A 23772-nucleotide genomic window follows, 5' to 3' on the forward strand; every position below is an offset into this window, starting at 1 on the left:
AGGTGAGATACTGGTGCATGAGCTATTTTGCGTATTCTGTTCTGCAGAAGAAGTATTATGTGTTGCGTGCTTGTGTTTGTGAGGTCTCTAGTGTTTAGGTATGTTTCTGATGAGGACCTCTACATATGTAGATATGTGTGACGTGGGTTTGGGTGAAGTAGGAGGTGAGGTGTGCATGCTGACAACCTGCTCGTTGTCATATGTACTAACTGGTGTGTGACAGAGCAGGCATTCAAGGTTTTTTATATAGTTGCAGCTCTCACATGTTGAGTTTATGTGGACTGGGGCTAGAGGATTGTCATTAATCATGAGGCAGTCTCAGTTCTGTCCTGCAGTGCTGCCTTCATTTTGTGGGGGCCTCTGTTCAGTTTCGCTGTAGATTTGTCCTGATCTTGTGTGTCTCTGTCCTCTGTGAGGGAATCTGTGTCTCTTTTCAGTCTTGCTCTAATGCTGTCTTTATGTGCAAGAATCTGTGTAGATGTCTGTCCTGTATGAGGGAGTCTGTGTGGATGTCTGCTTAGTCTTGTTATAATGTTGTCTTTATGTTGTGTGGGTGTATGTTATGTTGGAGTATGTGTGGTTGCTGATGTTTGGTCTCGCTGTAGTGCTGTCTTCATCATGTGTGGGTGTCTATGTCCTGTGTACGAGAATCTATGTAGCTGTCTGTCTTGTGTGTCTCTGTCCTGTGTGAGGGACACTGTGGTGGATGTCTCTGTGTACCTCTGTGGGACTAGTTACCTTGATGTGGTACAGAGGTTTGTTGTAATATAACAACATTGCTACTAAATTTCAGTCAGTGTGTGCATGCATCTCTGTGAGTGGCTACCTTGCTGTGGTACAGGGGTTTGTCATAATGTAACACTGGTACTAAAATTAAATGCCAGTCAGTGTGTGCACCTTGGCACTTTCAAGTCTTTTTAATGGTCTGAATGTAGTAACACTATACAGTGATAGTTAAATGGTGCTGGATAAGCTTGAGAGGGAAGGAGGCATGATGGCAACATGGTCACACTTTACATTCTCCTAGGTAGGGCCCCCAACCTGAAACTTGCTGGGGGTCCCCAAAATCCTAGCACTGGCCCTGACCACTAATGCTTGGAATAGTTGGTTGTATCACTTCAAAGAAGTCAACCAATTCTTTAAAGATGCATCTTTCCATAAGTAAGTCAAGCAAATTACTCTGAAAGGTCATGACCTTTGTATCTAGTCCTCTTCTATTAATATTTTTATAGGTCTTGACATCCTCCAGCATGTTCAGCATTCTGTTCTTGTACCACAGAGAATCCATCACCACAATGGCTCCTCCCTTATCAGCCAGTTTGATGACAACATCTTCACACCCCTTAAGTTGAAAAAGTGCTTGTTTTTCATCAAAAGTAATGTTGTGGAAGTGTCTTCCTTTGCTAGGTTTCTCTCTTATCGTTTCAACTTCATTTTCACATAGCCATAGGACGAGTTCCACTGTAGGGGAGTTAACAGGTACAAATGTACTTGGTCATTCAAAACATTCAGGTACAACATCTTTATCCTTGCCAAATATTGACTTCAATGTAATGTTTCTCCCAAATTGTTTTATGTCCATTACAAATTCATTAAGATCAGAATGCAGAGATGGAATAAAGGTCAAGCCTTTGTTTAATATATTGAATTGCTCTTGACTTAGAACCGTATGACACAAATTCACCACCAAAGTCTGATGGTTAGTCCCTGTTTCATTGTTCTTCAGAAGTTTAATTTCTTCCTCTTTCTCTTTTGACTCTGAGATCTTGGATTTCTGTGGACATACTGGTTCATAGAAACTGGGAGCTGGCATTTAAATGGTACATGGGTCACCCCATCTTTCGGTCTCGTCCCTATAAAGATACTGTCAGCCAGTTCATAATCATTAGCCAATGAGGTCTGTATGTTGGTAGTGGGAATTATCTCCATTCTTTCTGCAATTATAGTAGTGAATTCATTCCTTTTTCTCTCAGACTCATTGTTAGTGTTTGTCAACTACTAGTGTCAGCCCACTGCTCATGACTTGCTTGAGACATGGTGCGGTTTCTGCATTCACTACTAAAACTAGTTTTACATTTGTAAGCTGATTTATTCCATCCATTCACACCTAGATCTTCCTTGGGCCATTCAAAAATATGGCCTGTTTTAAAATCCTGGAAGTCACGGGTCAGTTTTCTAGTTTTTTTTTGTCCCTTAAATTTGTTGTCATATACACTCAAATTAAATTGTACAGTTTCAAATGTTTGTAGGCTTAATTCATCCAATTGCATCTGCTCTAACTCTGTTTGTTTTTACTTAATTATTTCAGCTGCCTTAGCCTCTTTAGGTTTGAAGTATTCTATTAGTAGTTGTATATGCTTGAAACTTGTTTCCAGATTAATAGCTTGCCATTTGGCAAGCAAATCTGGAAAACTGTTTCCGTAGCTAATTAAGCACTTAACTCTCATTCTCCTTGGGATAACCTGGTGGTAAAGGCTAGCTTCTAGATGGAAATACTGCCATTGCAGCCTCTTCAGGTGGTATGCTGCATTTTCTACCTTTTTAAAAACTTTGTTGAAACTTTCTTCACTAATAGTGTGAACAATATGCCCTACTTCAATACTTGCCAAGTTCAGTTTTAAAAGTAGATTCAAAGGCTCAGCTAAGAACTCTGAAAATGTCTTGTTCCTCATTCCCTCTTTTCACGCACTTCCTAATTTGGTAAATAAACTGTTGTCTGCCATGTGCAGTTCAAGCAAGAAAAAAACACAATTCAATTAGAAGCACTGCTGAACTGCCAAAGGTAACCAAATTATAATCATTATTTTTTTCAAACTAATAATATCATTTATGTTCACTTTTAAAACATTATACATCATATAATTGTGGAATTACATATCTCAGATTTTCAGTGTAGCTTTGTATGTAAAATCAATCTATAATTATGTGCTTCTTGACTTTATTTTACTCCTTGAAATATCTGAATGCAACATGATGACAAAATATTGGTGGTGTTCTGTCCAGGTTCTGTAAATAAATGAATGGTCTCTCTAATATGTAAAAATTGAGGTGATGGTGTGAAACCTGCTAAACTTATCATTGCTACATTCCCCTACCCTATCCTCAATTACCACCCACCCCACCTTACTCTACCATTATACTTCCTACATGCACCTTTTACCTGTGGCACCCATTTACTAAACCAACTTTATTACTATTATAGAAATACTCCTCTTTCTATTCACTTATTTCCAAACTGCTGTCTAATTTTTAGCATCACTTCTAATAGTCTTGCTCCTTTTCATACTGCTTTGCACTATATTCTCTCCTACTCAGTCCTTTCCCAACAGTACCTCTAAGTCTATTGTTCTATATTTTAACTTCTATTTTTTCCCAGATAAATCCTCACTACTTCTTAGCTTAATAATATTTTCATCATCTATCCTTTCAACCCGTCTACTTTTTATATTTCATAAACATATTTCTCTTACAATTCTTCATACTAGTATCTCTTCTCCTTGCACACTTAGCATACTACCAGCATCCATTTCACTCACAACTCCAGTAAAACTCGCATATTTTGCCTGGCAAGCAAAATATTTCTAAGCCTCATCTCCCAATCCCACCCTATCTGTATCATTGCATGTAGATCATACTATACTACATTATCTAAATCAACAGCCGTTTACTTATATATCGGGTATTAAACATAAAATCAGGCAACAATTCCTATATCCATACCATCATATCTCTATAACCATAAAACTTAGAGGTGACATCTACCCAAATCTAGGTCAACTCAGCACATACAGGCATCAGACCTCTCATTATCACATCAGCTACTTTCTGACTAACACATCACCCGCAGTCCCACCCTGGCCTTCATGTATACCATACCAACTTATGAAGTATTTATAACAAACTGCCTGACGTGCATGCATGAACAGGACTGCACAATTCAGATATCATAGTTGGCACACAAACCTGGATCTGCCACAAAACAAACAAAAAATGATGAAATTTCCCTACCAGCCTATAACTTTATCATATTAGGCAGATCAAACAAAAAAACTGGTGGTTTCACTTTTTTCTACGTCCCCCCCCCCCTCGCCAACTTTCTCTTGCTCAGAAATCCTAGTAAGTCAACCAAACATTTACAGAACAACCACAATAGTGGGTGTATACATACAACAAGGTAACAATGTTAAAACACTGGAAGATATTCTCTGCCAGGCTTCCTCAATAATTCCTTATGAAACTTTAATATTGGGTGATGTTAATATAGGCTGGTGAACCAAACAATTTGAAAATCCATACAATAATATACATCTGTACAAGTTCACCCACTTATAACCATACTAGCTAGATATAACAAAGCCACAGCCAGTAAATCAACCTTTATTTGGATCCTAACATCCTCTCCAAATAAAATACCATCTCATGGAACTCTGTCGGACAGTCTAAGTGATTTCATACCAATCTACACCATAACGTACAAGTGCAGCAGTCTGAAAACACATCATTATAGCCTGGTATTACTTTTTATGAGGATCCTTAACTGGGAGTCACTGAAGACTCTCCCAATAGATGATGCTGTCTTGGAGTCCAACAATACCACAGATAAGTCCCACAAAGAATAAAAGGAATCAAAGCCCACCCTCCCCATGATCATCCTTAGCAACTAAGCAACTCATGAACAAAAAGACAAAGCCCAGAAGGTCTGGACAAAATAGAAATAAATAAATTAATTAATTAACTCCTATTTTACTAGCATATTAGCAAATAAGAAACCTAACAAAACAACTTATCACCAACAATAAGAAATCTACTTCTTAACCAATCAAATCATATACACTAATAACCAAAACTGTTCTGGGCCTCAGTCAATAAACTGTTAAATTCTGGACAAGCTACACATTCAATACAAAACACACACACACAGAATGATACCATAGCCAACTACTTCAATACCCAGTTTATATAGACAGTGCTGTCATTAACTGACCAGGTGACTAATCTAGCTGTCGAAGTCCCTACTCAAGAAAATAACCTCCTTCAGCATTTCTCCTTCCAACTTATTTCCACAGATACCACTGAAAAATATCTCAAAAAATGAAAGCCTACTTTGACTGCCTGTGACAGTCTACTTGGCAAATATCTTACAATCGCAATTGAGACTATTGCATATATACAGTTTCGCTTCAGATAAATCAATCCATATCTGAAAATAAAGCCCCCTCACTATCGAAAAAATCATTTGTTATTTCACTGCACAAGGATGGAGTCAGTGAAAATCTTTCAAATTATAGGTCGATTGCCATTTTATTTCCCCCTATCAAAAATATTAGAAAAATGCATTTATATGCAACTTATTAACTATCTAATAACTAAGTCTACAACCCAACATGACAGCCATCCTCATCACAGCACAACTACTGCTTTGCCGAATTGTAATACTGTCAAACACCCTGAGTAACACCAGAAGCCTAGTCTCCACCATCTTCATAGACTTATCAAAAACTTCTGATACTGTCTCCCACCAGAAACTCTTACATAAATGCTCATCTTTAGCACCCACAAGCTCTTCACTGCAGTGGTTCCATTGATATGTCTCAAACGGAGCACAAGCAGTGATGCACAAAAATTATTTCTTCACCTTTTTGCCAGTAATTATTGGTGTTCCACAAAAATCTATATTAGAGGCCACATACTTTTCAACATATTCATCAATAATCTCTACACTGCTACAAAAAATGCTACTCTAGTTCAATACACTGATGACTCGTCCCTAATCTGCTTTGCCAAATCTCTCTCTCTGAACTCCAAGATCTTACGTAACAATCCTCCTTATTAACTGAAACATGGCTAAAAATCTGCAACTACTTCTAAACTATAAATAAATAAATACATTACTGCTTTTCACTCAACAACCCATCTCTACTAAACAGCACTATTCACTATTGTCTCTGCAAACAATACATTAACAGAACAAGTAAAGCACAGATTACTGGGCGTCATCATTGAAGGCCAGTTGAAATTCAACCACCATGTATTGTGTGGTTAAAAAACACATCAAAAACTAGGTACATTACACAGATTAAAAACCTTTCTTACTGCCATCTCTTCTCTGTGCTGCCTCACTCTTCACTAACCTTCAGGTATCACAACTGCCCAACCTCAGCATATAATAAAATAGCAAAAATTTTCAGTAAAGTGTAAAAATAGAAAACACCACTGCCTAGCCTTCAGAGAATTAAACTGATTAGAACTATCACATCACTTAGTTATTTCTCGGCTAACTACAATAAACAGATTTCTCTATAAGCTAGAAAACTGCCCAGGCCTTAACAACTTAATAAAACAGCACTGACCTAAGACAACTTTACACGCTAGAGAAAAATCACTATAACCAAATCATCTAATAGAGCCAGTGATTCTCCGCATTCAAATTGTGTAGCTAAAATATGGAACCACATCCCTCTATGAGTGAAATCTATTCAGAATATAAACGTATTTAAAATACAACTAAAACTTCACCTATCAAATTAATGGATCTGCTCTTGTACACCTCTAGGATAAATGCCACAAATATCTTCACCTTGCCATATCGTCATTCCATTTTTTTTCACTCAGAATCTTATGCCCCACTACTAGTCTTCAACAGTACCTGAGCAGTTTTACTAGCATCTCATAGCTATATCCATTATTTTGTGACACCACTCACCCCTATGTCTGTACTTCTAATACAAACCTATGATAGCCATATATGTAATTGTATCCTAGCCTGCTATAACTCCACTTTTAAATGCCATATTAACATGGTCTACCCTACCTAGTTCATTTCCTTACCTCTATTTCTTTGAATTTCTAAGCACTAATCACACAATCAATTATTTGACAAGTACTCTAATGCACCTCTTCAAAAGTTCAGTGTTTAACATCTACCAGTGCATACGTATCTTTCCCACTGTAATACTTGCCTCTACTTTCATATGAATATAATCTATTTACCAAATGTATGTGTTATTGTTAATGTATATTTAATGTCTGTTCATGTGTATTGTTGATAATGTCAGCTTAAAAATGTTTGGAATATGATGGAGTTTTTCTTCCTGAGCCTCTGCTGAGAAGAGTCTTTTGACCAAAATACATCAGGCAAACCTGGTAAACCAAACCATAATAAAATAAATAAATAAATTACATGCTTTACACTGGCCAATTGGATAAACCCCATGTTTTTTGTCTGTCTTTGGTAAACAAACTAATATACTATCTTTTTTTTAAAGTCGTCTTAAATTTGATACCATCTTATACACAAACAAAGGTTGATTGTCTACGACAGAAATAAGTTCTGAGTTCCCCTGTTAGAATTTTCCAGTTAACAAAAACTATTTTATTACTATTAGTAGTACTATCTGGGGTTATGTCTAATCAAAAACAATTTGTGCTTCTGTACACACAGCCTTTTATAATCCATCACCTAATAAAGAATAGGCAGAAATGTATTTTTTCTTTTTTATTTCTTAGCAACAAAATTTAAAGATTGGATTTGTACCATCTTTACACTTTAATGAACTATGATGCAACATTTTGCAACACAATCTGATTTATTTTTCTTCTGAAAAAAGAGATGTAAGACGTGTCTTTTTTCTTTTGAATAACTGATGCCACTAGTATGTTGGTCATGTAATGCAGTTTCCTGTGTGTTAAACAGCTTCACAAATCATGCGTGATGAAGAGGGATTCAGAAAATTGTTTGAAGAAGTAAGTCAAGCCTAGAAATAAGGACATCACAAATATGTACATCATTTGCATGGGTATGTTCCTACAAAATAGGGAGCGCTCAGTGGTTTACTAAGGATGAAAACACTCAACAAACAGTAAAGTGGTTCCTGTGATTTTTTTTAATGGCTCATTGAAACCCCATTTTCTATTGTAACAGTAAATGTCCCTCACAACCAAATTGCTGTTGCCATCTACTGCCACAGCTCTGTCAGTGGGATGGCAAGACATCTCTGTTCATAATGAACTGGCCAATGAGATCAGCATATGAAAGACTGATTTATTTCAGCTCACCCAACTGCTAACCATTCTTTTTCTCCCAGAAATTAAACCATTCAAAATGTATATTGTGTTGAGGAGTCCTACGGGATAAAGACAGGAGCATTACATTGATGTGGTGCCTAAACAATGAATGCAGTGCAATGTCTTACTACGTTTGCAGAGTTGTCATAGAAATATGAGATCTAGCATTATTCATATACCTTCAGTTAATGGAACTATATCAAATGGATAAAGCAACAGTCTAGAAAACACTCTAAATTGAGTCTTTCTTATGGATCATGATTGATAACTCATCTCATGGATGAACTCTACAGCAATTGGTTGGTAGCCTTAGGAAATGTTCAACTTTCCAGCATTTGGACAGACATCGCAATGCTCTGATGAGGTCATGGAAAGGCAATCTGCATTAAATACTGTTTTCATTTCTGTTCATTCCAAACGTCCTACAAAAACCGAAGAAAGAAAAAAAAAACAATCCTTCCAGTGCCACATTGGCCAGACAACCCTATTTTTCCCTGCTGAGTGATTTAGCAGTATGGGTCCTACCTCAGCTCACAGGGAGAATCTGCTATTTCATCAACAGTGGAATGTACTGTATCCATTGGCAAGAGCTCCTCACCTCATTCTATGAGACTTGGGATTCTATTTATAGAGCAGAAATGTTTTTAAACCCTGGTACTAAGTCTGCAAGAAGTCATAAAGTCTCTAGAAAATCTTATGGGTTTGAGAGGAACATATTTTCTTTCTTCTCCAAGAACAACTCACATACGCTCCCTCACTTCTTCTGCCTCACATCTAAAATTATTTTGTCTGATATGATTTCAGATTGCATTGAGCCACCTTGCCAGTTTATGCCACTTTTCAATTTTCTTTTCTAGATATAGTTCACCGGCCTAAAATAAAGATTTTCTTTAAGCCATTCTTATGTCTAAATCTCCAGAAGAAGCATTTGATTTCTAAATGGGACCTGTAATCTGTATTTCTGTATTTTGTCAAGTCTCCCATTTGAGCAGTGCATTCTGCTTGGTTAAAATTCCATTCTTGGAAGATGTTCCTTCTTTTTCCATTTACTTCTTCCAGAATGGTAGATGTGTTGCAGATATTTATGTATTTAGAACCCTATGTTATCATTTGCAAGGACATAATGAGCTTTTATATCAATGCATCCTTTTAGCATGCGGTTATGCCAGCAAGTATTTTAAGTAAAATTGCAGCTTCTGTCCAATTCATGGCTGCATTGCAGGGGACATTAATAATAAGTTGTACTATATAGATACTGGAAGGAAGCTTTTTGCTTAAATTATGAGAACAAAATAATTTAGGTGGTCAAATCAATGCTATCGTTCCATTTCACCTGTCAGTTTGGAAGCTGTTGTGTGCCAACAGGCCATCTGAAATAACATCACTGTGTGGGTTGGCTTCTAGTATGACTCAAGAGTAAATCATTGCATGGTCAAGTGGGGTCCCATTATACTAGAGTTGTAAACATGTCGTCATGCTGCTTCCACAGGGCATCATCTGTGAAATGGCATCTTGGTTGACAGTCTACACATTTCCTAGGTACTATAAGTTATATTTTACTTTAGGAGACAGGGTCAGGTTTGTGAAGGTAGACATCCATGCGAAGCCAGATGCTACCTCCATCTGGTCATGGCATGCATAGCTTGTTATTTAACCCAAACGTGCAGTGGTGAGACATGCTAACCATAACAATGAATACATTGTTAGTTTTCGCAGCTACATCTACTCCCTATATCCCCTCTAGCTTCTGTTCTTTCCTAATAGCCTCACATTATTAATTCTGGTTTGATTAGCAGCACAGATACTGAAGGAGCCAACTGGGGATGGATGGTTGTGAACAGCCAATCTCAACTCTTTCATCTTGAAGAGGGAGTTGGTATAAGTTCCCCACAAGGTCACCTTCTAGAGGAAGGTCCAGCACTAGCACAGACCTGACCAAACTAAGTGAAAGCAAATACTTACAGCAGCTTGGCATTGACATGCACTTTACAGTACCTGCTGGCTGACTGGGGATGGTGGTTTGGAGCATCCTAATTTCCTAACCTCCCACAGGATGCTTGCCTATTTCTGGAGGTTTTGGCTTTCATTCCGAACAGGAAACAAGGAGGAGTGAAATGACCAAGTGGATCATGGTTTGCTTTGACTGTGGGTGAGGAGTGGTGAAAAAAGAATGCTACAAAAAATGTAGCCAATGGCAAATCAAGAGAATAGCATTAAGAGATTTAAAGAGTGTGTAATTAGGTACTGCATAGTTTGATTCTCCTTGTAATTTGCAGTTGGATTTACTAGTCTTGTGTGGTATCTACCATTAAGTTACCACTTATGAATGGGGGGAGAAACCAAGGATAACATGTTCTGGGCATACTTTTTCTGGCCTAAGGGTGGTAGTCTGATGGTATATTAATCATACTTCAGAAATGGCCATGGGAAACAGACATGCATCAGAGTTTCCTTTAACAAACTGAATGCTCCAACTCTGAGAGTTGACATTCATTTCTGTGTCTGAAATGTCTGACATAGACAGCTTTCGGCATTAACAGAATTATTACTGAACAAAAATAATTGAGCCAGAGCATCCCATTACAGAGGGTTTATCTAACATAAACCTGTACAGCTGGGAAGACAAAAGTGAATAAATCACATACTGTTATAGAGTGGACCTCATACAACTGTACTTTTGTATTTTTATTGACTGTTTAGAACAATGCTAATGATAGGTTTAGTTGAAAGTGACAAAAGATTAAAACATTTTTTAACATCGGAAATGTACTAATCCACATGTAAGTAAGACTTTAGTCCCCATGATCATCTTCATACATATTACAACTCTCTAGCTCCACTGTCCTTCTGGGTGACAAAAGACATTTTTAACTTATCTCTTGTAATTAAAGTTCTTTGTTGTATTCCACATTGCCATCATCCTGATGGTACCACTGAAGAAGAAGATCTGGCATAGGTATCTGAGAAGGAGGAGGACAGTGTCCATCATATTCCTCGGGGACACTAACTGCATTTACTTCGGGTTGTCAGCTGATAGGTGTCATACATATTCAACAAACCTTTGGTCATAAGACAAAAAAAAAAATATATATATATATATATATATATATATATATATAGATAGATATTTACAGAGGAATGAGAAGACATTGTCTTGGAAAATGGTCAGACAGCAAACCTGATGGAAAATGAGAACATCAGGAGATGCAATCAATTTATTTATTTATTGACATTAAACTATTGAGAAAGTTGGACTGGGTAGGAGCCAATTTTCAGCAAAGGCCCAGGGGAAAAAGCTCCAAAGTATTACAAAACATTTTAATAATAAGAATTTTACAGTCTTTAAAAACAATACAAAAACAACTACAGTTTAAATAGTTGTATCAGTTTAGACATAATATGAAACCATTGGTTAAGAATAGATACAAGTTATAAGATAATGATTTAATGGTTAAAGAAATTTCAGCCAGTTTATAGAGAAATTAAAAGTAAGTTAGTATAATACAAAAAGGAATTGTAATACAAAGTGAGAGAAAAAGCAGGCTTACGGTATATTTAGAAAGAAAGTCAAGGAAGAGAAATTCATAGAATTAAGGAAGCGAGTGAAGAAACTAGAGTAAGGAGATGTAAGCTTTGAGGAGGTGTTTTCCTGGTGTTACGTAAGCACAGAGCCAGGTTTTGGTAAGATTTGTTAAAATTAAAAGTGTGAACTATTTAGTGATACTTCAGGCTGTAAACAGGAATGAGAAGAGGAAAAACAATGAGATGGGAGGATTTTGTTCTTCCATGTTCCTCAGAATCAGCAATGATCAATGGAGACAGCTGTATGTTACAAAGCTACGGGCAGACATTCTTTAATTCCAAATTGTCAGTTTTTCAGAATTCATGGTGTATCACAATGTGCCAGACTGCTGCTCATACATCACGATTATGTGACAGTTACCAAGGTTCGGTTCTGAAAAACTACAGAAGAAAATCATACTCCTGACCAAGAGTGATACCATGGAAAGGGGACTTGTGGGTCAACATGTTAAAAATGCAACAGAATAAATAAATAAAGCAGATCAATTGAAATTGATTTCCATAACAGTGCAGGTTGCACTAATTACAGCAGTCCACCTTCATATCATTACTCAGTTACCAGTTTGTTTTCTTTATAAAGATAAAAAAAAATCTGTCATATTTTCTTTTTTTCTTTTTAGAAAGGTGCATTAGAAGGCACACTTCAGGAAACCCAGAGTCGTTATGGTACGCAGCTTCAGGGCCTACAGGCAAAGATCAATACACTGGAGGGAGAGCTGAGCCAACTCAAAATGGAAATGGAGAGGCAGGGTAATGAGCACAAAATCCTGCTGGATATCAAAACAAGGCTTGAGAAGGAGATTGAGACCTATCGACGCCTACTGGAAGGAGAGGATATCAGGTATGAAAAAGTTATGATTTCATTCTAGGAATATCAAAAGATACTAAGCAGTGATGTGGGTTTTGATCTGGTTCTCAAACTGCATTATATATGCTTTTAAAAGTGATTTACACTACACAAAAAAAATTCTATATCACAGAGAGATTGAGGCAGCCTTAGAATGCACTGCCAGACATGCTCATACACATAGAGGGCATTCAAGAATGATTTTAGTGATGAGGAATGCCTGGATCAGGTGCGGGAAAGCAGCAAATAGGTTATCTGTATCACCTTGGGAAAATCTGACAGAACACGGAGGGGAATATGGTTTTGCTCAAGGCAATCTAACTTATTGAATCCCATGTGTTGCAATCCACTTCACTAAATGAGCAATTTCCTGATATTCATTTTGTTAGGGCTTGACTTCCCCCCACATACCGCCAAATATACAAGCTGAGATAGACCACCTCCATCCTCCTATCTCACATTTTAATTCTTGATGAGGTTTTATCCCCACTGGTGCATTGTACATTGATTCAGTCAATCTCAATGATATGAGCCTGAAGAAATCACACAACAACCAAGCAGTGAAATAACACACACGCAGTTCTCCTTTCACTACCAGCATCATATGTATGAATATATAATTGCACATAAATGTCTAAAGCAGCATCAGAAAAATATAACCAAATGCAGTTAAAAACCTGGTGTGTTTGCAGAAGTGCTGATAGCAATACTTTCCTTTCAGGACTATACTTCCTTCTGAGACTATATTTGTTCATAGGGTTATATGAATTACCTACATAAAGACTAAGTGAAATGATATAACTAGGAGTTCTGCAGGTGCAGCATTGGACTTCATGTAAAAAAGACTATATACATTTATATGGGGAACAGGGCTTCTGACTATGGACTATATATAAGTGAATTAAAAGTCATCTTGTCTAACTTAGCAGCTGCCACTCATGTTTTGTACCAGTACCTTAATCGACAAACAATACTATTTAACCATTGGTATGCTGACTTGGAATCATGTAAGCACAAAGGTTAACAGCTACTATGAGATATTAGAAATTGTATTCCTTACTTTACTTTTTGTGTGGCATAAAAGTTAATACATTTCGCTAGCATTGTGGCATAGAATAGAATAGAATAGAATAGAATAGAATAGAATAGAATAGAATAAGCCTTGACTATCACCCAGGTGCCTGAGTTCAATTAGCTGCTCAGGTGAATGAGAGACTAGCATGGATGTATTGGTGACCTAATCCAAGAAGGTGGAGGGAAGAGGCATGTGTCCAGGGCAGCAGGAGTGGTTTGATTTCTCCTATTGGAGACCTTGGCAACCAAATTAAAGTACAGCCATGGGTGCACAGGGTGTCCTGCTGATCTCGGTCCTTTACAGAAGTGAAAAATAGTTCAGTACAGACACCCACTGACCAACTCATTCATGGACATTGCTGGACATATGCAGGGGTGGGACTGGCACAAGGAAATACCCCACAGCTGCAGTATGACTCTGCTCTAGGACATCTCAGTCTTCTTAGTGACCCAGACACTAACACAGAGAAAAATCTGAGGCAATCAGGAGGGGTAGATGGATCCAGCAAATGAGGGGAGGCAACAGTATCATATGATGGGCAACTGTGTGAGAGAAAAAGACATTCAAAAACGTTAGTAAATGTGAGTAGTAGGAGGTATGGTGGGAACAAATTCCCATATGTAGGATGCAGTGGAGCTTGTCCTTGCAAAAATGCTTAGTAAGGTTTTGAGTCAGGTGATTTCTACAGTCAGGTGATGAGCAATTTCTTCAGTGTGTGTGTTTGTGTGGGGGGTCATTTCCGGGGATTAGAACATCAGATCTTTTGATATATGTGGTCTTTTGGTATTCAGAAGGCAAATTACTAGTTCCCTTCTTCTTTCTACTTCTGCTGTGATAACTTACCCTACATTGCATTTATATATTTATCATATATAGCTACGCACATGCACACAGATATAGCTTATAGATATAGCTATAGATATAGAGATAAAGATATAAATATAGGTATAGATATAGCACTTCTGCGTTTATTTTTTTAACTGTACCTGTGTTCTTGGTACCCAACCTTGGTCTGAAAAATGATCCATAGTAATTAATCCCCTACATCAGTAAATAAATTCAAATGAATAATAGTTTTAACTGCCCATGCTGGTGGAAGTCTGTGTACATAATCATGGTTCAATGCTTTCATGAACCAGTTATCTATTTTTTAGCTGCTAAGCTAAATAATAAAGGGTAGAAACCTTTCAGCTACACTACTTTCTCTAAAACATGTTTTCCTCAGTCTGCTTGAGATATGTTCTTCTGCCAAAGTTTTCCTTTACAGAATGCAAGACAAATGTGTTTCAGTTTCTTTTGATATCAGTCTGCCTGAATGAGAAAATGTAGCTCGATGCAAGATCTGACTCATGTGTTAAACTCCAGGTACAAATGGTATAATGGGTGCAAAATGCATAAAACACCAGAGAAGAGTAGATATTTTATATAACGTCTTACACTGTGCCAGTTCAGCTCTTGAAATGCTTGTTTCAGTGTGGTCTGCACTGCGTTTTTTTCTTTAAAGAAGATACTTAAACTTCCAAACATATTAAGCAGGAGTAATCTGAAAAAATGGTTAATTTATGTGTCATTTTTAAAAGTAGCGTATATCCTAATCCATAAATTGGACAAAAACAAAACAAAAAAAATAATCATTTAAAAAAGAAAAACGATTTTAGGAAGAAGTATAATTTTGTCTTGCCAGGCCTGGAGCAAGTTTAGTTGTCATAACAATAGTTATTTTATACTCTGGCTGCATCCTAAAAAATCATAGCTGTAATAGGTTTTCCTTTGAGGAAAAAAATAAGGTCAGCCATGATTAACAAAACTGGATTTTATTACTTTAACATTTTTTTCTTTCTTTTCTTTTGTACTTATTACGCATTCATCCATGTTTTTTTCTTTTTCTTTTTTTATCATTGTCTGGACACTCATTTAAAGACTTGAAACCAAAAACAGTCCAAAGAAAGGTAAGACTTTTTTGCTTTATTCAAATAAACTTTACACTTTAACAACTGCTTGTTTCATAAGATGCCACAGACATTACTTTCCCATGCAGAGAATTAACATATTAAATTACATGTTCCTCTTTAATGCTTTGCTTACTTTTTTCACATTACTGAAGCACTGTACTTTTTTGTATTAAGGTTTGCAGAGCTTGGTAAACTACACTGGCCCTAAGCTTTGGCTAATGACATGGAATGCATTTTACTATGTGTGTCTCTCATAACAATTAAGATGTAATTACGGCAACAAACCACAAGTGTCCTTTAAGATTTAATTCATCATTGTTAGTTCTAATAAAATGTTATTTACCTAAATTATGAATTATTTGACTTAGACTTGATATACAATTTATTTTCTTTGAAATGCGTCCATAACAGGTTTACAACTGGGTGGAAGTAATGGACCCAGATGTTGATGACAGTTTGTATGTATCCATTCTGAATGATACACAAGCCACAATGAAAAGACATCTAAACTTATTGCATGTTGTATCTCTTCACATAACTTTCTCTGCCATATCTCTTCCACAATTTACTCTGAGTGGCAGTAAAAATGAAATTGCACAGTGGTGCAGCGGTTGCATTTTTGCCTCACAGCAAGAGGTTTTCCGGTTTGATTCTCGGTTGGGGTGCCTTCTGTGTGGAGTCTGTATATCCTCCCTGTATTTGCGTGGGTGTACTCTGGTTTTCTCCCATGTTATAAAGACATACACCTAGAGTGTTTCTGCCTGAGCCACGGCTGAAAATTGGCTTTATTCCAAGTCGGACTTTCCCAGTAAACAAATGCTGAATAAACAGTTATGAAGTCATCTAAGCCAAATAGATGCATTGCTTAAGGAATATCAGTCATTGTTGTCTCCCCACTCAGACTTGTTTGCTTGAGGCAGACATTCCTGGATGGAAAAAAGGAACCACTTATTTCCAGTCAGTCATGCACCACACTACTCAAAAGTTTTGTATGCATCAGCTGTTCACAGTAAACCCATATAGTGAATAGCCTCATGTACAATGGCAGCACAAGTCCACTTGTTGTTGTTGTTGTGTCTTTCGGCTTTTCCCGGTTAGGGGTCACCACAGTGGAACTCTGGTCTGCTAATGATTGGCAGTAGATTTTTACGTGCCGAGTTGCTAGCTCTGACGCACAACCTTCAACAAAGGTACGCCCATTCATGCATGTCTCCACACAGAAGACGCTTTAGCTGAGAATCAAACAGGACGTCTTACTGTGAGGTGTCAATGCTACCGCAGGTAGCACAAGCCCAGTGCTGTTATAAAATAAGGCAATATGACAGGCAATCGGAACATTTTTGATTATTATTCTGTTGCCAGTTGAAAGCAGTCATTCATAGTCTTGTAACAGCAAGAGGAAGAATATGGACAAATGCAGTTTAAACATATTAAAAATATCTATGCTGTACAAATACAAGAGAAATGACATGCAATCAAAGTTAGAAAGGCGTACATGAAAGCCTCAAGTTTTCATTCCAAAGAGATTTGAATGAAGAAAATCCAGAATAGGTCTACAGCCATTTTAGAGCTACATCTCCTGGTTTGTGAAATTTGCCTAGCTTTGTACAAAGTTATGCAGTTTGTAACTACCTCAGCCTGTACTCCTTCCTTAGAGTTACACTCTCTCATTCTCTTGTCACTCCTCTCCAAGTTGTTTGACATCTGTAGTGTCTGGCTTGGTATGACAGGTTTGGTTGCCTTGGCACACGTTTTGGGAATGAACTGGTTCATGACCTCAAATCCAAATGGTCCCCCAAAATTATGCAACTAATAGTCACTTTTCTCCCCTTTTCTATGAAGAACAGCCCTTTTGCCTCCTTCTTAAATAGTCAAATTCTATAACTATATTGTCTCACTTTTACATATTTTTAAGCTATCCTGGATGCTTAGTCAAAATTTACTATGTCATCTTATTTTCTGCATCTTCCTATTTGGAAGACCCATCTTTTGAATGTTTTAGCTGTTTTTCATTTACCAGTCCTAACAGGAACACTTTTGCTTTACTGACATACATGATGGGATGTGGAACAGTGATATGTTCAGTTTTCTAGTGCCATTCTCATTTCTCCCATAAGTATGGATCTACTGGTCATTGCTGAAGTTAAATGTATAAGCCCTGATCTACCATTGATAAGCTTACTGCTACCTGGTTGATAATGTTGGTACATTTAAGCATTGCAGATCTCACTTGTAATTTTCTTTGCTCCTCCATATATGTGGGCAGTCTGCCTCATAGCCCAACTTCGGAAATACACTACATCCAAAATCACAACAACTTGAAGAAAAGGAATGTATTTCCCCTTTTTTCAAGTTAGTGCAATCTCAAATGTAGTATATTTAGGGTCTATATTATATAAGCAAATGCACTAAATTGCAAACGCTATATAATCGACCCACTAACACCAAAAAAACAAAATGTCTAATAAACAGATCAGCATTTTTTTCCTAGGGAAAAAAATGCTGATCCATTAGCAAAAAAAAAAAAAAAAAAAAAAAACAGAATAAAGTGGGGGACTGTGCCCCCACACACCCCCTACTTAAATATACCAACTCCGAGATTGCACCACAGTGGAGGAAATGGCAAAGTCCCGAAAACGGCCCAGTGATTTTTTTCCCTAGGAAAAAAATTGCTGTTCTGTGCTTTCGGGATTTTGCCATTTTGGGTAAGTAGGTTCAATTAAGCAGTGTTTACAATTTAGTGTGTTTGCTGACTTAATAGGGAGTCTGTATTTAGAGCATGGGGATGGGGTAAAGCATCTATCTGAGGGTGTGTTCCCCCACATAAAAAAAGTTTTTAAAACAATATTTATTAAGTTTGTTTGCTGCTACAGTTAGAAAAAGATAGCATATTGCAAATGTTTGGTTTCCAGGAGCTTGGTTTTCTTAAGTCCAGTTAGAGCAATAAGTATTCAAGTTACTGTGATGTCTAAAATACTTTATTAAGCTTTTTTTTTTTTTTTTTTACTTTTTTTCCCACTTTTTATGACTCCCCTTTCCCTGTTTATTTCATTCACAGCATCAACCCCTATTTTTGGCAACTTCTCATGTAACTGTATGCAACAGTATGTGTATAAAGGGACTACATTTACATGAGTCGGGATTCATAAACAAGCAATACACTAGGGAGTCGATTTGTGATGTGCCACAGGGTTAAACAAAGCTGTATTAAATCATTGACATCACTGTTATATCATGGAAAAAAACACATCCAAAATGAGAATTCCAGTGGTAATGGGCTGGATAGTCCCAGGCTGCACTGTGACAAAAGCTGTATTACAAAGTGCATGTGGTATGTGTGATGGCTGTCACAGCTAAGGCAAGCTAGCACAGGTAAGCCAATGTATGCTCGTCTGTACAAAAGAGATACATGGAAATACAGCCAACTGGTATAAGAAGGGCAGCATCTAAATGAGGAGAAAATGGGGAAAATATAAAAGTCAAAAAGGGGGAGCAGTAAGGATAGATAAACACAGAAGAGCAATGATAATGTATGAAAGGTGAAGGAAAGGAATGATTAACATACCAATCATGCAATCAGTCATGACGGACTTGGGCATCCAGGTTTTTAGCAACCTGCCTTGTGACCACCACATTGCCTCTGTTGTACAGAAGGCTTTCTACATGAACCACCTCATAAATAAGGGTATTTCATTTAGGAATAAGGAGGTGATAACATCGCTGTACTCCTCACTTATCAGACCCATTATTGAGTACAATGCCCCCTTCATCATGTACCTTGACAAGCATATGCAGCAGCTGGAGAGACCACAGAGGTTCCTGATCTGGAATATCCAGGGTCTCAAACACCTATCCTATACAGATAGGCAAAAAGCCCCGTCCCTCTACTCAGTCTTGTACAGACTGCTCAGAGGTGACTTGGTCTGCCATGCAAGGCCATCTTAGACCCAGCCTTTTTTCCCTTCTGGACCCATCTGTGTCCCTGCTGGACAGGAAAAACAGGTGCTGACTTTGAGGCAACATGGGTGAAATTATTGGCTAGGCTTATAAGGGCCTCCGAGCCAATAGCCTAGTATCATCCTATGAACCTATGAACTTTTGTGGAGAAAGAACCCTTTTTGAGTTTAGCAAAATAAGTGAAAACATTATTGAGGAATGGCTGCAGATGAGATAGAGGGAGAAGGGCATATAGACAAGCATAGAAGACAGAAGGTGGGGAGAACAGTGGACACAGACACATGAATACAGAGGATGGGCAGGTGGGGATGGGGGAAGGTTAGACAACAAACAAGGAATGGGGAATAACACATAATAGAAAGATCACACCAGGATGGAGATGGGGTGTGGTCTGGCATGGTTCAGTGCCAGACCAGTCCTCTGACTGCCAAACCCAGGTATCACTCAACTGGGTAACCGATAGTATAGACAAGTTGCTCTGCTGAAGCCCAATGGCTGGTGTCTGCTGCTTTCTTGACTCTACAAGCCATGCCAGAAGGCATTGAATAAGTTCAGTGTGGGAGAGTCGAACTGCTAATGAGCCTCAGCAGTAAACAGTCTGTGCTACTCGTACAGAAAGTACCTCAACATCCACCTTACAGAAATGAGCCTTCACTCCTTTCTGTGTAAAGGCAGACAGAAGGTACTAAGGCATCACACCCATTTCAGAAGCCTTCAAATCCATGCTGTAACCTCCCCTTATGATGGTCACTAGTAACCCAGCATGAGATGCAGCAGCTGCTAGTGATAAAGGTGGTCTGACTCACTCCTCCTCATCCACCTCATCTTTTTCATCCACATCCTACTCCTCCATAACTGAATCTGCAGAAGGACAACATAATGGGATACTAGGAAAAGATCATTAGACACATATATGTGAATAACATGAGTACAGATATGAAGAGGGCCCTAACAAAACACATACATACCCTGCTGCTGGGAGACGTCCTCCCACCTTCTGCAACAGCCAACCATGTTCTGATATCACTTCTCTGTCACAGTAAAACAAAAAATACATATTGTTAGTCTACAACAGTGGTACTCAGAAAAAGTTGCTTTAAGTACATTTCTATCTCTTTTTCTGGAGCTTTTTACTGAGAAATTTCAATAAAGTCCCTCAATTAAGGAATAAGTCCTGCCTGGTGAAGTACTGTGGTGAATACCCATCTCAGTGGGACATATGTTGTGGTGTATTTCCAACAGGAAAACTGCAACACTGGCATGACACTGTGTCATCTGCCTGTTGCTGTAGAGAGGCTTAGTCATGAGCTTATGAAACCATGGGAAGAACTTGCCACAAGGGGTGTTCATTTCCAGGATCTATGTTGAGACTCGGCTACAGTACATAACTCGGGGTTGGCTGTGCACAGCAGTAACTGCAGATGATATCCAGGTGCATAAGGAGAAGGGAGGCTGTGGCTATACTTATGCACATCCCATAGCATAAAATATATACTGATGTATATGGTGGGAATACCCACGATAGGGTATAAATGTGACGGGTGGCACAGCCTTGACTCCAGGACTGTCCCTGATATGGCTGCCACACTTAGAAGTCACCAAAGATATATAGGTCAGTTGTGCAGCCACCGATGGCTGCTCCTCACAGTATTGTACTCATGGTGATGCATCCTCTGTAGCTTGGTGGACTGCATGCATCTACTGCATAGCAATGTGGAGTATAAGGACAAGAAGCACACAGTGCTTCAGGGGTCACTGTTGCAGTTGCCATCCAGTCTGTCTCTGCAATGGCCATGCACTTCTTGACCATTGGAGGGTCTGGATATGAGGTGATTAGCCAAATACCATTAAGAGTGTTTTTTTTTTTTTGATAATGCACATACATGCTTGTCTGCATCATAGCGGTTGGTATACAATAGGCCTTTGAGATGTTTGCCACATTTCTGTGTGGTATGATAAGCAGGTCCTGCCCGGCCACCCACAGACAAGCACCTTCACTTAATCCCCAGTCCTACTGAGTGTGTGCTCATGAAAACACACCCCTCTCCTCCCCCAAGCAGACACAAGCCTTGATATTCCCCTCTTCACCATGACAGCTGCAATAGGTACCAAACTTCTAGTCAAACTCTGTCATTATAATTGTAGCAAGGACTTTATCCCGCTATTCCAAATGAGCTGCCATCTCCCCTCCTATTTTCACAGTACTGAAACAGCCTTCCATCAAGCCATCTTCACTTGTCCATATTGCTCTATACTGATGTCATCACTAGCTATAGCTATCTATCTGTCTATCTGTCTATCTACCTATCTATCTATCTATCTATCTATCTATCTATCTATCTATCTATCTAAATGTCATGAAAGGAGATGCTGCCAGCACAGCCAGCTGCAATTTTGTAAGTAATTACATGTCATTTGATAATATCAACATGATCTAAAAAGATGATTGTGTTACAACTGCCATGTGTATATCAAACTTGTTTGTAAAGGCATGTGTGTTAAAAAAAAGCATTTTGTAAAGTACTTAGCTTAAAGATGTATCCAGAGTGTGCCTTGCTGGAAGAGAACAGAAATGTACATATACCACTGCAACTGTATAAATGTATATATTTTAACAGTGGAAACTGGAACACAGGAGGTTAACTTCAGTCCAACAAAAACTTCAGAAAAATAGCTGAAATTAAATTAATTTATGGTTACACAATAAATATATTTTACAATTCCAGTGCAGTGCAGGGACACCATGTCTGTGCTGAGAAGCTTTCTATATTGTCTTGGAAGTGTTTTATTTTTTTATGACTTCCAGTCTCTGCCAAAGATCTGAGGAAAAGCCCTTGTCTATGTATTTTTTCAGGTAGATGCTAAATACTACCAGATTCCAGCAGTGGGGGTTTCACCTGGGATAGAGTCAGACGACAAGAAATGATGTCATTCTGCAAGCTATCTCAGCAGTAATATTTGAGATATTAATTTCAGATGTCTCTGAGTAAGACACAGCATTTTGTATTTTGTCTTGGACTTGATAACAGCAACAATAGAACCACTCACCACATCTGCCTTGCTCTGTAGTAAGTCAGTTCTTAGGTTACACTAATTATCTTAGATATAGTCAGGAATATAGCAAAGCTTAGCTTAGATATTTTCTGTATTTATCTGAGACTGTCCTGCAGTGTTGTTTTAAATACTTCCTGTGATTTTGAACTCTGATGTCACTGCAAATATATATCCAGTATTGTCTTCTTCTTTTATTATTTATTATAAATATATTTAAACCTTTCATTGTGGCTGATCTGTCTAAAGATATTTAAGTTCTGACAGTACTTGTATATTTAGTTGGTGACACTGTAGGACACTCCTAATAGTCTTGCTCTTGTTAAACTACCATTTGTATTAATAGTAGCATTACACGGTAAGACTGGACACCCTTTCTTAAGGGTCTTTAAGTAGCTAATAAGGGGTCCTGGTGGTAGTGATAACTACCTTATACTCTGGGCAGAAGGGGACATAGCTAGTAAACATGTACCAGCCTTTCCCATCTGTGTGTGAGTGTGTGCGTGTGTGCGTGTGTGTGTGTGTGTGTGTGTGTGTGTGTGTGTGTGTGTGTGTGTGTGTGTGTGTGTGTGTGTGCGTGTGTGTGTGCGTAAGACAAATTTCCAAGAGCGTGTGTCAGCTACTTGGGCAGGGACACGAAGCACTGGTTGGACATAGTGTTGGAGGACTTGGCTTGGAATCCTGGCTTAGGACTCAACTCTGTACTAGTGGGGGGTCTTACTGGGGATCTGAAGAAAGAGGAAGAAACCAGCCCTGGCCTGACTGTGGTGTCTGTGTGCTCTTAAGGGAAATTGCACTTGATGCAGATAGCTGCATCTGGGAGCACTGTGGGTGTACTTGTCATCCTCTCAGTGTACGTCCCCCACTGGTGCCAGTGGTGAGGATTGAGGCTCCTTAATTATTGGTTCAGTGGTGGGGTGTCACATTTATTGGCTGGCAGTGGTGGGATCACCACATCACTTACTGGGATTCAGTGGTATGGATACTGAACTCCTGTAGCTTGTAAACAGTGGTCACTAAAGAAGGGCTTTGCACTCTGAAGCAGTCACACAGTGAACATTCAGAGTTTCATATCACAATAGCTGTATTTATTTTTGGTTAGCTTAGTTAGTCAAGGAGAGTAGGCAAGGATGTCAGCAGGGATTATGGCAACCTGACAAGGAGTCATTTGGCCGCAATGTGCCAAGCCAAAGGTCTGGTGCATACCATCCTGACTAAAGTAGAAATTACTGCAGCCTTAACCA

At 38.3% G+C, this 23772-nt stretch overlaps 1 protein-coding gene across 1 annotated transcript in view; it reads left to right on the forward strand.

Moving 5' to 3' along the window:
- Window positions 1–23772, forward strand: part of LOC122788058 (keratin, type I cytoskeletal 19-like) — a 230512-nt gene that overhangs the window by 152851 nt on the left and 53889 nt on the right. Inside the window, exons 6-7 of the mRNA XM_044054979.1 lie at window positions 12267–12487; window positions 15489–15517. Of these exons, the coding sequence (XP_043910914.1) occupies window positions 12267–12487; window positions 15489–15517 (250 nt within the window). The remainder of the gene's footprint in view (window positions 1–12266; window positions 12488–15488; window positions 15518–23772) is intronic.

Source organism: Protopterus annectens, chromosome 13.part0 (genome assembly GCF_019279795.1).
Source record: "Protopterus annectens isolate FY-2018-M chromosome 13.part0, PAN1.0, whole genome shotgun sequence".
Taxonomy (NCBI): domain Eukaryota; kingdom Metazoa; phylum Chordata; order Ceratodontiformes; family Protopteridae; genus Protopterus; species Protopterus annectens.